General features: G+C 35.9%; 1 protein-coding gene and 1 non-coding gene across 2 annotated transcripts in view; both read right to left on the bottom strand.

Annotated features, from left to right (window-relative positions):
- The window catches only part of LOC127864822 (adenylate kinase 2, mitochondrial-like), a 44,158-nt gene extending 28,823 nt beyond the window's left edge, over window positions 1-15,335 (bottom strand). Inside the window, exons 1-4 of the mRNA XM_052404714.1 lie at window positions 15,169-15,335; window positions 6,380-6,425; window positions 5,312-5,383; window positions 2,771-2,889 (exon numbers count right to left, since the gene is read on the bottom strand). Coding sequence (XP_052260674.1) covers window positions 2,771-2,889; window positions 5,312-5,383; window positions 6,380-6,425; window positions 15,169-15,249 — 318 coding nt within the window. The 5' untranslated portion in view covers window positions 15,250-15,335. The remainder of the gene's footprint in view (window positions 1-2,770; window positions 2,890-5,311; window positions 5,384-6,379; window positions 6,426-15,168) is intronic.
- Trnai-aau (transfer RNA isoleucine (anticodon AAU)) lies at window positions 13,575-13,647 on the bottom strand. Its single transcript has one exon. It is a non-coding gene; the product is annotated as a tRNA-Ile (tRNA).
- Window positions 15,336-15,813: the final 478 nt, after the last annotated feature.

Below are 15,813 nucleotides of genomic sequence, written 5' to 3'. Positions count from 1 at the left end.
CCATATTCTTGGTCTAGAAACCAGAGTACTAAATGTATTTGCTCGTCTGGGCAACCTACTGTAAAAAGGTGAGTTTGTATCCCTGAACATGTATTTATTATATTCTATAAATACTGAAATGAAGACAAAGAGAAATAAAATCTAAATGAGCATCGTATTGCAAAATAGATTTTATGCCACAAGCAGCCAGGGTAGCCCCAGACCAGCTTGCCCATCCGGAGCTACCCTGTCTGCTATAAAGTCACTCAACATTTGTAGACTCGTACAACTGTATGTGAACAGGGTAGCTCCCTAACAGACTCCATGTGCTGTAGCTACCTTGGGCCCAGGTGGTCTAAGAGTTTTTGCATGACGAGGCTTAAAGGAGGAAGTTGACATTACAGAATTAGCAATGGCTAAATAATGTGCAAGTTTTAACCACACATAAACAGGGACGCCTAAAAATTCCCGGATTCAGCACCATATTTTGTTATGCTTTTAATCTTATTGGTAATCCACAAATAGGACCAATAGATATACTAAAAAAATATTATTTTTTGAGGGACATTAATTTACGTTGAACTTAACTTTAATCACCACATGCCCGAGAAGCCAAAATGAGCACACCAATACAACAAGAAACCAGATTTGGTGCAAAATATAGTCAGGGATTTAATTAGACTTAGAAAAGTTCAATAACTGCTGGTTTGAGTTAATGAGTGGTCAAAATGAATCATTTAATGAAGTCACGGAAATTTATGAAACATCTGTGAAACATGTTTAATGGGGTAGCTGGTGTTTTGCATAAATGAAGGAAAAGAACAAAATTACATAAAGTGTTCTGAAAATACTTCTGTCTAGTTCTTTTGTAGTTATTTACTCACATAAAATACTATAATATTAAACTAGAGCTTTGTCACAGACGTGACGAATACCCACATGCCGCATTGACACATAATATTTTGCATGTCGTCTTCACAAAAAACAGCGGACACCACGCTCAATTTTTCAAACGCACTAAGTGACCCCTTGACCTAGTTTTTGACCCAGAAAGGCCCATGTTCTAACTTGGCCTTATATTCATCTCCATAAAACTTCTGACCAAGTTTGGTGAAGATCGGATGTAAACTACTTGAATAAGAGAGCGAACACCATGCTGAATGTTAAAAAAGTGACCCCGTGACCTAGTTTTAGGCCCGGAATGGCCCATGTTCAAACTTGTCCTAGAGATCATTTAGATAAAACTTGTGACCAAGTTTGGTGAGGATTGGATGAAAACTACTTGAATTAGAGAGCGGACAGCATGGTGAGGTTTGAAATGCACTAAGATACCCCAAGACCTAGTTTCTGACCCGGCATGACCCATATTCAAACTTGCCCTAGAAATTCTCAAGATACAACTTCTGACCAATTTTGGTGAAGATTGGATAAAAACTACTTGAATTAGAGAGCGGACAACATGGTGAGGTTTAAAACACACTAAGTGACCCCGTGACCTAGTTTTTGACCCGGCATGGCCCATGTTCGTACTTGACCTACACATCATCTAGTTACAACTTTTGACCCAGTGTGGTGAAGATCGTATTTAAACTACTTGAAATAGAGAGCGGACACCATGCTAAATGTGTAAAACGTACTAAGTGACCCCGTGACCTAGTTTTTTGACCCGGCAAGGCCCATGTTCAAACTTGGCCTAAACATCATTTAGATACAATTTCTGACCAAGTTTGGTGAAGATCGGATGAAAACTACTTGAATTAGAGAGCGGACAACATGCTGAATGTTTAAAACGCACTAAGTGACCCAGTGACCTAGTTTTTGACCCGGCAAGGCCCATGTTCGAAGTTGGCCTTAAGATCATCTAGATACAACTTCTGACCAAGTTTGGTGAAGATCGGATGAAAACTACTTGAAATAGAGAGCGGACAACATGCTGAATGTTCAAGTAGTTTTCATCCGATCTTCACCAAACTTGGTCAGAAGTTGTATCTACATGATGTCTAGTCCAATTTCGAACATGGGCCTTGTTGGGTCAAAAACTAGGTCACAGGGTCACTTAGTGCGTTTTAAATAGAGAGCGGACACTTAATACGGACCGACCGACAGACAGACAGACAAGCTCACTCCTATATACCCCCCTAAACTTCGTTTGTGGGGGTATAATTATGTCTGGCCTACTTTTTGCTTTAGTAAAAATGACAAATGTACAATCATTTGCATCAGGATTATTTTCAGGACTCTCTTTTGTTTGAAAACCCTGTTAAATCAAACACCCTTTATCAATCTGATAACATAGGGGATTATTTTGTTCTGTGTAATTTGCTTAACCCTTTTAAGCGCAGAAGCAAAGTGAAACTAGCTGTATGCAATCTGCATAAAACCAGAAAAGATCTGTACAGGTTTAATGCTGTTTGCTGCTCATTACTATCTGAGGATTGGAAGTGAAGCCTTCAAAATTTGAATCTAGTAAGAAAGGTATTTTATCTCATTATATTTTCTTAGGGACTACCAATGTCTCAAAGTAAGTTTCTGGGTCCAGTTTTACTTCCCTGCTAGAATACTGTTAATCTTAAATACATATATTTTAATCAATAGAATACATAGTTTTAAATGTCCATAAAATAAACACTTCATTTAAAAATATTTTACGAAGTTGAAGAAAAACATAATTTAACATATTGGAAATAAGTTCAAAATATTGTAAGTGTAATAAATTTAAAATGATATTCGTTATTTGTACAATTGTATAAACAATGAAATAGGGGTAAAGGGTCCATTATCCTGCACTCACTGCCTCAGCCTGTTTCACGGTGCGCGGAAAGCCATCCAGCAGGAATCCCTTTCGACACGCCGGCTTGTCCAGGCTGTCGTTGATCATCTCAACAACCAACTCGTCTGACACCAGCTTGCCTGTGAAAATTGGGATAATTTAAGCTGCACTCTGTGGAAACTGGGCTTAATGCATGTGGGTAGTGTCATTGCATGTTAGCCTTGCAGTCCTCAGGGATGACACTTTCCACTTTAATGGAATTTTTTGTTTAAAGGAAGTGGCTTCTAAACTTCACTTTAAGCAAAAAGCATCATCCATGATTAACCTTTAGCCTGTGCAAACTAAGCAGGCTAGTCTGGGATGACAATTTATAATCATGCGTTAAACCCAGTTTTCCCAGAAAACCATTGATTAGTTTTTTGACTTTTGCCACAAAGTCTTCTTTATTTTAGTTACATCAGAGTGGTCAGTAAATCTATAACACTTTTTCCTGAGTCAGCTGATTTAACAGTTAAAACAATTATTCCAAAGACCAATTATTTTAAAGACCAATTAGTCCAAAGACCAAAAAATGAGTCCCAAGACCGGTCAGTCCCAGTGCCAACAAGAGATTGCCAAGCAATATGGTCCCCTACCGGTGAAACTCGACAATTGTCAGTATTTATTTATTTTATTATTTTTTTTATATATTTGTTGCAATAGCAACCAGAATTCTTGACATAGGAACAAAATTAATTGTAGTGCATAATCTCCATATTGCCATCTGTCCATGTTTCAAGTTTCATGAAACAAGAGGGCCAAGATGGCCCTAGTTCGCTCACCTGAGAGGAGTCGGTTCAGTCAGTCTTTACCAAACGTCAAACTTGACCTAGATATTGTCCAGACAAACATTCTGGTCAAGTTTCATCATTATTTAACAAAAACTCTGTCATATGGAGTGTTTACGAGGTTTTTGTAAGTTTTGACCCGGTGACCTATATTTTGACCCCTCATGACCAAACATCAAACATTGCTTTCAAAAATAAATATTATGACCAAGATTCATAAAATCTGAAACAAAATTGTGACTTCTAGAGTGTTTACAAGGATTTTGTATAATAATAATGAAAATTTTGACAATCTAAAGGCAATAATTATGGCATTTATTTTGTAATTTTGCTCATTATCAAACTTGACTGAGATCTTGTGTCCTCCATATAGCTTCTCAACAACTTTAATAAAGAATGCATGAGAAATTGAATGCTAGAGTGTTTACAAACCAAATGTGGACGGACAGACGGACGGCAGAAAAAGACCAATCCTAAAACCTCACCTGAGCAATCAGATGAGCTAAAAAGTGTTTTTTTTCACCGATCTGAGCCATTTTCCAACTTGTCCAAGATATCAATAAAACCAATGTTTCATGATGCTTGGGCTAAAAATGTGACTTCTTGACTGTTCACAAGCCTTTTTTTTTTTACTATATAAATATAAGAAAAACTGCCCCGTCCCCCTGGCAGCCATGTTTTTCAACGGACCGGAACCATTTTCAAACTTATCTCAGGTATCTTGGAAACAAATGTTCTGACCAAATTTCATGAAGATTGGAACAAAAATGTGACTTCTAGAGTGTCACATGTTTTCACTATATACATATAGCGAAAACTGCCCCGCCCCTTGGTGGCCATGTTTTTCACGGATCTGAACCATTTTCGAAAACTTCCAAGATATCAATAAAACCAATGTTTTGACCATGTTTTATGATGATTGGGCAAAAATTGTGACTTCAAGAGTAACAAAAATTGTGACTTCCAGAGTGTTTACAAGGTTTCCTTATTTGGATAAGGAAAACTGCCCCGCCCACAGGCGGCCATGTTTTTCAACAGACCGGAACCACTTTTGAACTCGACAAACATATCATTATGACAAACATTTTGACAAAGTTACATGAAGATTGGGCATGAAATGTGACTTCTACAGTGTTTAGTTTAAACCTATTTATTTAAGCTCGATTGCGTCGAAAGCCTTAGGCTTATATAAACGCTCTCGAGTCCGTTTCCTGGGCCTAGAACCAGTACTTGGTGTCTTTGGGGGAAATCTAAAGAACGCTCCCACGGTGGGGATCGAACCCGTGACCTCCCGGTCGCAAGGCGGACACCATATCCATTACACCACGGCGACCTACTTCTACAGTGTTTACAGGGTTGTTTTTGTTTAACCTAGTGACCTAGTTTTTGACCCGGCATGACCCAGTTTCGAACTTGATCGAGGTATCATTGGGACAAATCTTCTGACCAAGTTTCATGAAGATCGCACATAAAATGTGGCCACTAGAGTGTTTACAACCAAATGTGGACCGACGAACGATGGACAAAGACTGACTCCAAAAGCTCACCTGATCAATCAGGTGAGCTGAAAATATGAAGAACTTTCAAAGTTATCGCAGAATCCAGAAAAGTGTGACGGACTGACAGACAGACTGATGCACAGATTGCAAACCATCAGTCTCCTCCGATTTCACCGGTAGGGGACAATAAGTAAAAGTACCAATAAGTACAAAGAGCAACCAGTCAAAAGACCTACCATCATCCATCACCTTCTTCACTCTCTTTCCCAGCTCAGACCCAGAGCTAACTACAGCTCTCAGCATATCACCTGCAATGTAACATATCATGTGAACTGTTACATATCACCTGCAATGTAACATAACATGTCAACTGTTACATATCACCTGCAATGTAACATAACATGTCAACTGTTACATATCACCTTCAATGTAACATAACATGTCAACTGTTACATATCACCTGCAATGTAACATGTAACATAACATGTCAACTGTTACATATCACCTTCCATGTAACATTTCACTCATAATTCAACATATTACAAGCAATTAACGTTAATACATGTAATCTAATATGCTGCCTGAAATGTACATTATCTCCCTAAATGTAAGATATCACCTGCATTGTTACATATCACCTGCAATTAAACATGATATACCCGCAAGTAAGAACAAAGCCAAGAATACTTTTAATCAAAATTAATTCAACTGCATCACCTACACACATATAGCAAGCTATGATGCACCTGTTCAACAAGTAAGAATGTATGCAATATCCTTATGTGATGATAACGTTAAAAGGTTATTTGGATAGACATATTTCATCACCAGCTTAATGTTAACAATTGGAACAAGAGATGTGTTTGTCAAAAACACAATGCCCCCTACTGCGCCGCTTTGAAGCCATATATTTGACCTTTGACCTTGAAGGATGACCTTGACCTTTCACCACTCAAAATGTGCAGCTCCATGAGATACACATGCATGCCAAATATCAAGTTACTATCTTCAATATTGCAAAAGTTATGACCAAGGTTAAAGTTTTGGGACAGATTAACAGACAGACAATATCATACAATGACAGACAGGCTAAAAACAATATACCCCCGATCATTCGATCCAGGGGCATAAAAATACCTTTGGTTGAAATCAATTAAACTCTGTTGCCTATTCCCATACAGCAAGCTATGAGGCACCTCTTCAACCACTAAACATGTATGTTTTATCCTTATGTGATGATTTGAAAACATTAAAAGATTATTTTGATCTACATTACTATGAGTAAATTGGTACAGCCCACTCACCTGTGGACAGATGACACACCTGGTACTTGTCAGCTAGGAGAGGGGCCTGAAAGGAGAAAATTATCTTGGTAATCTCTGAGCTTTACTACAAGACACAACATAAGCAATGTTAAATAAAGCACTTGTCCTTTTTATAAAATTAGTAACAGTATGAGAACCCAAACATTAAGGAGCAATACAGAACAAGAAAAGACAGTAAAGAAAAATAAGTACTAAACTTATATGTTAATCAAACTATGCCTAGTCTTTATAAATTGTCCTCAGTGATTGGTAATCTGAAATGTGCAAAAGAATAATCATAGTTGTTTTTGGTAACGTACCATCTATGTTGCGACACCAGGAATAAACATAGTTTGGCCAGAAAGACACATACAGTAAGTGTGTTTATACAAAGTTGAAATATATCATGACGTTCTTGAAATTGTAAACTGAATTTCCTTGATTGGCTTTAACAAGTAGTCCCATCAGTACCAAACAATTCTGCTATAATTTATACATTTATTTCAGTTGAAGAACAAGGATAAAGATGCCAAAATGTTAAATGCAATTTGTTGCAATATTTTCTAGAGCATTGAACCAAATGAAAACAGTTTCCTTTATTTTGAAAATAAATGTTGGGCCTATAAATACCTCTTTGGGCTCAGCGCTATGCTAGGGCTTTGGCCCGAATTGCCAATGATGTTTTTAAATTAATTTGCAAACTGTGTTTACACTCTTTTGTGAAAAATCCTGAGCTCCAACAGGAGATCAAATGTGCAACCTCCAGAGTGGTAGTCAGACACACTAACTGCATCTCTATAGTGCTAGCTCAACAACAATTAAGTGACCTTATTTCACTACATTCCCCCTCTTACTGTTTCAAGGCCCCAGACACTTTGCTACACAAGCGTCAAGTGCTTTACAAGGGGCTCTCTAAAACCATTTACTTATTAACAGTTTGTGTTTGCCACGTTGTCATTATTATGAAAATCCATGCCGTTAAAGAGCTAGCCCAACAGCAAGACTAGTGCTGCAACAATATACCGGTATATCGGTATATATCGCAATATGCAATCCGCCTATTGTATTGCGATACGATTTTCATCATACCGGTACGATAATTTTACAAAAATTCATTCACATTTGGTCCAGAAAAGCCATCCGAAATAATGATAACAAGGTAAACAAAACAAAGCAGTGTAAATATTTTTTTTCGTAAAAATAGCATTCTGAAAAGTATATTATACGGTGTAGCGTTGTTACATCGGAGCATTCGTTCGATGCTTTTGAACAGATTATCTTTGAATTAATTGCGCACAGCTGTAAATGTTTCGTTCGATTCTGAATTGAGCATTATTAAATTTGTAATCCAAATTTCGGAAATACGCTTCAAAATTTTAATGCTAATGCAACAATAAAAAATTAAAAGCGTCAAATAAAAAGTGCCTTATCCTTTGTCTCAATAAAAAGCACGCGAAAATTATACAGACATGTAGAACGTCGCATGGAAAGTATGGGTGTATTTTGTGTTGTATAAAAACGGGAACATCACGTCAGGTGAATTAAGCGTGTTCAGTGGAAAAAAAACGCCCCGGTTGGACGTTATTTCATCACATCTTTAAATAGTAACAAATGCCAAAATGTATTTGATACTTAAGAAAAGTTGGGAATGTTTGTGTTTCTTGTTATTCTTGAGCACATTTACCGGTATAGTAAATATTTACCAAAATTTGCTTTAAAACTGGAATATACGGGATTATCGGGTAATTGGCAAGTTATAATTTTGGTACAAGTTAGCAATATATTGCGATATATTGCAATACAGGTTTTTGAACTGACAATATATTGCAATACTGTTTTTGGCGTATTGTTGCAGCACTAAGCAAGACTATTGGAAGTGACCTTATTTCGCTACACTCCTCCCCCTGTTTATGTTTCAAGGCCCAGACTATCTGCTTCACAAGCCGAATCCGCATTAGCCCTCCTTGAAACCATTACTCAGTCCGTTATTGCCTCTTAGTCATTATTTTGAAAAATCCTGAGCACCAACAATGGATTGAATCTGACACTCTAACCGCATCCCAAAAGAGATAGCCCAACAGACGGGCTGTTGGATGTGATCTTATTTCCCATCAACTCTTTATGAAGGCTCTTTATGAACAGTGCTGCATTTAAAGGGATCTTTTCACGGTTTGGTAAATTGACAAAATTGAAAAAGTTGTTTCAGATTCGCAAATTTTCGTTTTAGTTATGATATTTGTGAGGAAACAGTATTACTGAACATTTACCATAGTCCAATATAGCCATTATATGTATCTTTTGAGGATTTGAACACCTAAAAATTATAAAGCGTTGCAACGCGAAAGATTGAATAATTTGGAGAGTTCTGTTGTTGTCGTTTAAATTTACGAAACTATGTAGATTTCTTATATAAGGTATAAAATACTTACACTTTGGAAGAGCCGAGAGGGCTAATGCGTTTTTACTTCAGACTAACTCCAGGACTCCGGGGGTCACTGGTTCGTGTCCTGGTACCGGCTTCTTTTTTTACATTTTAATCTTGATTTTTTACTGGAGCTTTTAAGATCCAATGTTTACATTTATCAATATAAAGCATTTAATGACAGACTTCAAAATTAGGGTGTTCAGTCACTTTTTTTAAAGCGAATGGAATACATATTTTGTTTTAGATAATGAAACAACAGGGATAACAGATCAAAATACTTTTTATTTCATTGAAATCGGATAACCGGTTCAAAAGATATGCAACTTTAAAGTCTGCGGGTTTATACAAAATGTGTGACAAATTCTCTTATATAAGCATATATAGTACATGGCACCATTTTTTAATAAAATGTCATAAATTTAATTCATTTCTCAAAATAGGCACCTGGTAGTGTTTTAAAACTATGTAAATGTATACATTTTTGGAAAGGTTGTGACATTTCGCATTTTAATAAATTACTTTTAAGTTAATTTTGGCACGTGACAACAAAATGGCCGCCAAAATGGCTGCCAAGATGGCCGCAAAATAATACTGACACAACAATTAGGATGAGAACCAGGCACTTTAAACTAAACCTGTATACATTTTTCGAAAGGTCATGCTAGGAGGATTATGAAAAAATACTTAAATCGCTCATTTTGACATCTGGAAACAAAATGGCGGACAAAATGGCCGCCAAGATGGCCGCCGCCACATTATTCGTATATAAAATTTGAATTTGATCAAAGAAGTTTATACCTATATAAATGTATACATGTTTGTAAAGGTCATCTTATGGAGAGTAATAAGATGTGACTTCTTTGATCATTTTGACATGAGGAAACATAAAAATCAACAAAATGGTCGCCAAAATGGCCGCTGGATAATACATAAAATTAGAATTTGAACAAAACTATATAAATGATTAAATTTTCTGAAAGGCCAGGCTATGTAGTGTAATAATATATTGCTTCATGGATCATTTTGACATGTACATACAAAAGGCAAAGGATCAATAAAATGAATGCAATATGTAATGCAGGAAGTACATGTTTCTATAGAATTCTACATCATTTGAAATGATGTAAAATTCTATAGAAACATGTACTCCTCGCCATTTCACAATAGTTCTAAATAATCATCAGGTCCCCTTTTTTCAGATCTATCAACAGAGGGAAGAACCAGATACTGTCCTTGTCCTCTTCATATTGGACATTGTACTCTGTTTTAATTGTGTCTTTGTTCACCTGTTTCACAGATAATACTTTTGCATTGAACCACATTTCAGATCCATTTTCAACACATTTGTGTTGAATATTTTTCCCAACTAGTTTATTTGGATTTTCTATATACTCTGGCAGTGTTTTTTTCTGTTGATCAAGTTTCCTTTTTTCTCTAGCTTTAAACAGTGTTTCAGTAAGTTCGTTCTTCTTTACATTAATTTGCAATCTTGATTCATCTAGGTCTTTGTAAAACAAACCGGGCTTTATTTCTTCGGTATCAATGTTGTTTATATCGTTTTGTTCTAAAATTTCTTTCAAATTATTTACAATTTCTGCATCTGAATATTTACGTTTCTGACATGTCTCCTGAAATAATTCTTTTCGACCTTTTGACCTTAGAACTGACTTGTGGAATTTTATTTGGATTAAAATTGCTTTTCTGAATTCAGTTTTTTCCAATGTGTTTTGAGCATTTTCCAACTCTTTTAACCCCCAAGGTCCTCCATATTTTGAAATCTCTCTACTCAATTCGATTTTTGAATGTTTTTCCTTATTTTCTTTAGCTTCAACTTTCAATTGTTTTGCCCTTAATTTTGATTTCATGTCCTGTTCGAGCTTTTCCTTTCTTTCGCGAAATGTTTTCTTAACTGATACCGCCATTTCTCTTGCATCATTTAGAATTTCATTTCGGGTTGGTTCATCCAGTGATCTAAGCCATGAAAAAGGTTTGTTTTTTGTGCACATAACTATTGCTTCCAATGTTAAAGTTGATGATGCTGGTTTGGCTCTAAGTAAGTTGTCCAGGACAGCCATATCTCTTTCAGAGATTGCATTTGTTTTGGGGACATTGGAAGCCATTTCAATTAGATCCTCATTTGGATTATGATACTTTCCTTCAGGTAGTTGGGTCTTGGCCTGCCTTTCAAGCAAAATGAGCAATTGAGCACACAGCAGTTCTAAGGCTAGAACAGTCAGGGCATCAAGAGATGGATCATTTGTTTCCTTAAAAAGTGAATGATATACTTCATCCTTTATAATAGGAACATTATTTTCATCGAACATAGATTCACCTGACAATGGTATTTTACCATCCTGGGCCCAATTTGTCAAAGTCAGTTTTAGTTGTAATAGGTCATCATTGAGTGATAGTATTGACCCAGTTTGTTCGAGAATGCGCCAAAAAGGGCCTGTTACTAATTTGTCAAGAATGCCCATAGCTCTGCACCCAGCAAGGTATGCAGGCTCCTTAACATCAAAATGAACTGATTTTAAAAGACCATTTTTGTCTGGCCAATCATTTAAAAATGATTCAATATCTTTGCTATGGTGGTAGACGGCAGCACAATCATGAAATACAACATTAATCCTATGACCATGAAACGTCACTAATTGATTACGTTCATCTTTTCCCTTCATGTAGGTTTCAAAATAACTATGGACACCTGCCTTGTCTGACCCTCTCTTGGTAAAGGCTTTAGCCGCGGTGCGTGCTAAACGAATAGACCCGCTTTCATTACTATTGAATGAATGAGGATTTTTGCCATCACAAACAATGTGTTCAAAACTAGACAGTGCTTTGTCTGCTTCCGTGCCAAAATTTGCCAACAAATGCAACCTGCATGAAAAATGGCCCATTTCAGATATTGATTTCTTTTCATCTTCAGATAATTTGTCGTAATTTTGCACAAATGCCGGAATAAGGGTGTTCCTCAAAGTTTCAATATTTTCGTTGAACACATTATTTGTGGCGCATTGATCGCTCATAAAACTTTTTATAGAACAAATCAATTTAGCCCTATTTTCTTCCGTACCTTTACCAAGGGACTCAGACAAGTCAGAAACCATTTCTTGAAAAACATTACTATATGACAAGCCATCCCCACCAGCTACTTGTCTAAGGCCGATGGTCAATGACTTACCATTTTTTAATGTCACTTGGGCACCTTCATAATGGTCATGAAACTTGGTGGTTGCATCTTGATGTAAAACATTGCCCGACTTTGATAAAGGATCGAACTCCTCCAACATGGCCTGTGCTACCTGTCGCGATGCAACCATTTTAGCTTCAGCCATCATCCAACTTAACAGCGCTTTACTTGGAAGTCTTTCAGGGACTTTCCCTGTAAAGGTAAACAAAACAGTTTTAATTATATCTGACAGCTTGTTCATGCTTACATTACATTCCGTAAGTAAAGACATACAACATTCCCTAACTTCATTAGTATATTTGCCCTCACAAAAAGTTTGAACTGATTCAGACTCTAAAATATCAAAGACATTTTTTAGTTGTTCTATTTCTTTAGATTTTTGATCAATTTCATTTTCAAATTTACAAGTCTTTTCTTCGTGTTCTTGCTTCATGTCTTTTACACTAGCTTTCAAATGATCCACTTGTTTTCTTAATTTGGATATACTCTTTTGCAGTTGATGTTTCTGAGTCTTCATTTCAGATTTTGTCTCATTTTCTAAACGCAATGCCTCCTCTTTTTCACTTAAATCAGATCTCAATTTTTTGTTCTCTGATTGAATTTCAGAAACTTTACTTTTCAATAAATCTACCGTTTCATCCCTTCTTTTCAGTTTTTTGTTAACATTTCGTAAATTGCTCTTTGATAATTTTATCTGGGTTTCTATTAATTTTTCACTTAGTTTTTTTACAGTCTCTGATTGATTTTGAAACTTCAACTCACTTTCTTTAATTGTTTTATTTGATTCTTCATTGTCATTAACTCTAATTTGATAGTCTTCACTTGCTTTTGTTAAAGCTGAAATTGCCAGATTTAATTTGATTGTAAGATCATCTACTTTATGTTCAAGATTTTCATGTTCAAGCTCAAGCTCTGCATAGCTTCTTTTCATTTGCCTATTTTCTTCAACAACACTTTTTGTTTGGTTTAAGATTTTTTTAGCTAATTCTTGTTGTCGTTCATTTTCAAATGACCCTGCAATGGATTCTGATTTATCAGTCAACACAAATTCAGATGATAGGTAGTCACCTAGACTCAGTTTTTTACTTTTGTTCTTCTTTAGTAATTTAACTTTTTTACAGCATTTTGAAATTTTTCTCCTTAGGCTATCCCTATTATTTGCGTTGAAGTTATATTTTTCTATGAGAATATTTGAACATTCCATATCGCTTTTACAATTCGCTCTCAACTGCATTAGTTTTTGTATCGTCAAATTTTTATCATTTTGAGGTTCCTCGAAGCATGGTTGTGCTTCTGCCATGGCTAATCTAAAATTGATAAATGTTCATCTGTAAAACTTTCATGCGATAATTAAAATTAAACAGAAAAAAAAATCGGTTACTTCATTATTTTTTAGGGGAAAGAATCAAGTGTTTTTATGATGATACTGTAATTACTACAATGCATCTTTTGATTTTCTTAAATTGTATTTACATAATTGTTGGTACAAGTAACAAGAGTGAAAACAAATTTCATTTTAGATTTAAATTAAGAAAAAATCCTGATTTTCGCTATGTAACATTCATGAAGAATAGTAATATTGGCCAGTGTGGGGGTCGAACCCACGTCTCCGCATTATTAATACGACACTCTAACCAACTGAGTTAACTGGCCGCATACTACATGAATCAATTTATTAGATTTTAAACGTTAAATGTTTCCCAGCAAAAATGAGAATATTTTCATTCACGATTATTAATTTATTAAACAATTTAAGGTAAAAAAACAGAACAAAATACAAACACAACAAACACAAACCTACCGGGTATGAATTCTGTGTATCCTTCTTGCAGCTCTCGAGTTTAAAATCAAACCGAATTCAACGTGGAAAAAACACCGTGAAACATGTGTAAAAACGGAAAGATTAATGCAAAGAAACATTTTTATTCTTGAAAAATGAACATTGAAAGCATGGCAAAATATACAGCATATAAGCAAGTCAAAATACAGATTGATTGTTGATATTATGCTATACTTAAACACTATCCGCAATCATGTCAGCTCTACTATCACTTTCAGTATGTCCAAATTTCTATTACATTACATGGTTATAAAATAAGCTTTTTGCCAGTAAATTAGGTAGCACCGACATTATCAACACACAAGCAACAATAAAAAACACTTTATCCACACTGGCATACATCCGGAACAGTATCTGACGGTGACAATAATCTGTCATACCCTTTTTATTCGTCTCGAAGAATTGACAGTTACTTTATTAGTTTGTAAACAAACTACATAATGGATTTTTTTTTAATCCGAGAATATTCGTCGAAATAAGGCAAGTTATAAATTTTGGGACATGATATTTACAACTTGTATGCGCATTAAATGTATTTAAAATCGTTACGATTCGGCCCAGTTAAATCGAAAATAAAGTTGCATTGTCAATACTGAAATAGCGCTGACGACATACGTCCGCCATGACATTACGCCGGGTGGAAAAATTTTCATACAGTGGTCTCATTTCGCCATGCTTCCGCTGATCATTTCAAGCGCAATTGGAATAATAACTATTGCAATCGATTCCTGAAAAGTTTACCTTTCTAATGATACCTGGCCGAAAAAGAAATTTACATGTTTTCTAGTCTAAATTCTCGACATTGTTTTTGTTTATGTTACATCTCTGCAGCCGCAGAACGCAGAAAATTCGGCCGACCACCATCATATAGATAATTTTGTAACGAATATTTTGATTGGATAATATCAACCAATCAAAAACGGAATCTCCGCGGAAAGCACTTATTAGCAAGGGTATCCTCCCGAAAAAGCACTGAATCGCGCGTCATCGACTCGCTCTCGATTCAATACTATTTTTGTCTCGCTATTGACGTCACGTGACTGAACACCCTATCAAAATATGCCAAAATCTGTGAAAAGGCCCCTTTAATAGTGCTTACCGTGATTACGATCCAATGTGTGGTTAATAAAGACGAAGATATTTAAACTGAACTTTTGATAGGAACTAGTCAAATTTCTCTGCCAAAGTTGCCATTGGCAGAATTGGAAACAAACTTACGCCGTTACGGTCACAAACATGATTACTTGAAGGTTATTAATTTACACTACTAAATTCGGTCTGAAGCAATGAAATGGCACAATTTTGATGGCATTTTACTCATCTCAACTTGATACCTGCGTCCCTTTTCCTGAGCCTGGTGGGCCCAGAAGAATTGCATTGACACCCGGGGCAGTTGATTGAGGTATGGGGGCCATAGTTGGTCGTCAAATGCAACGATCCGAAACACGTTGACAATTAGCCGGTAGAAGTCCGTGACATTAATAAAATTGAACGCAAGAAATAGTACTAACACAAAGAAAATGTTGCAAGAAAAAAATATTTAAAATGTTTCATACTAGCAAGAATGTCACCGTTTAACGTTTTTATAACTATAAATTAATTTTATTACTTATATGTAACTAAGAGCATTTTTTTTCAGGCTATGAAATGTGATTTGTGAAAAGTTGTAGTTGGGTGTAGCCGGATTATCTTCATTCGACATTTACTGGTGTTGTTCCTAACCTATGGAGCTTACTCGAAAATAAAAACGTTTAAGTGGAATGATATGACTACGCCTGATATATCTCACATTACCGGAGATGATTATGCATTCATATACGAACCAGCGGAAGATAGTTTCCTCTTACTCGATGCCATAGATTCTGAATTGAAATTTCTTCACGAATTGAGGTTAGACATGTCTATCTATCTCATAGTACTGCCTCGCGCCTCTCGCGAGTATTATGACATGTATACTTAGATTCGTACTTAATCTATTC

Source organism: Dreissena polymorpha, chromosome 1, assembly GCF_020536995.1.
Source record: "Dreissena polymorpha isolate Duluth1 chromosome 1, UMN_Dpol_1.0, whole genome shotgun sequence".
In the NCBI taxonomy this organism is placed as follows: domain Eukaryota; kingdom Metazoa; phylum Mollusca; class Bivalvia; order Myida; family Dreissenidae; genus Dreissena; species Dreissena polymorpha.
The sequence above is the reverse complement of the archived record's forward strand: the minus strand, read 5'-3'. Positions and strand labels throughout refer to the sequence as shown.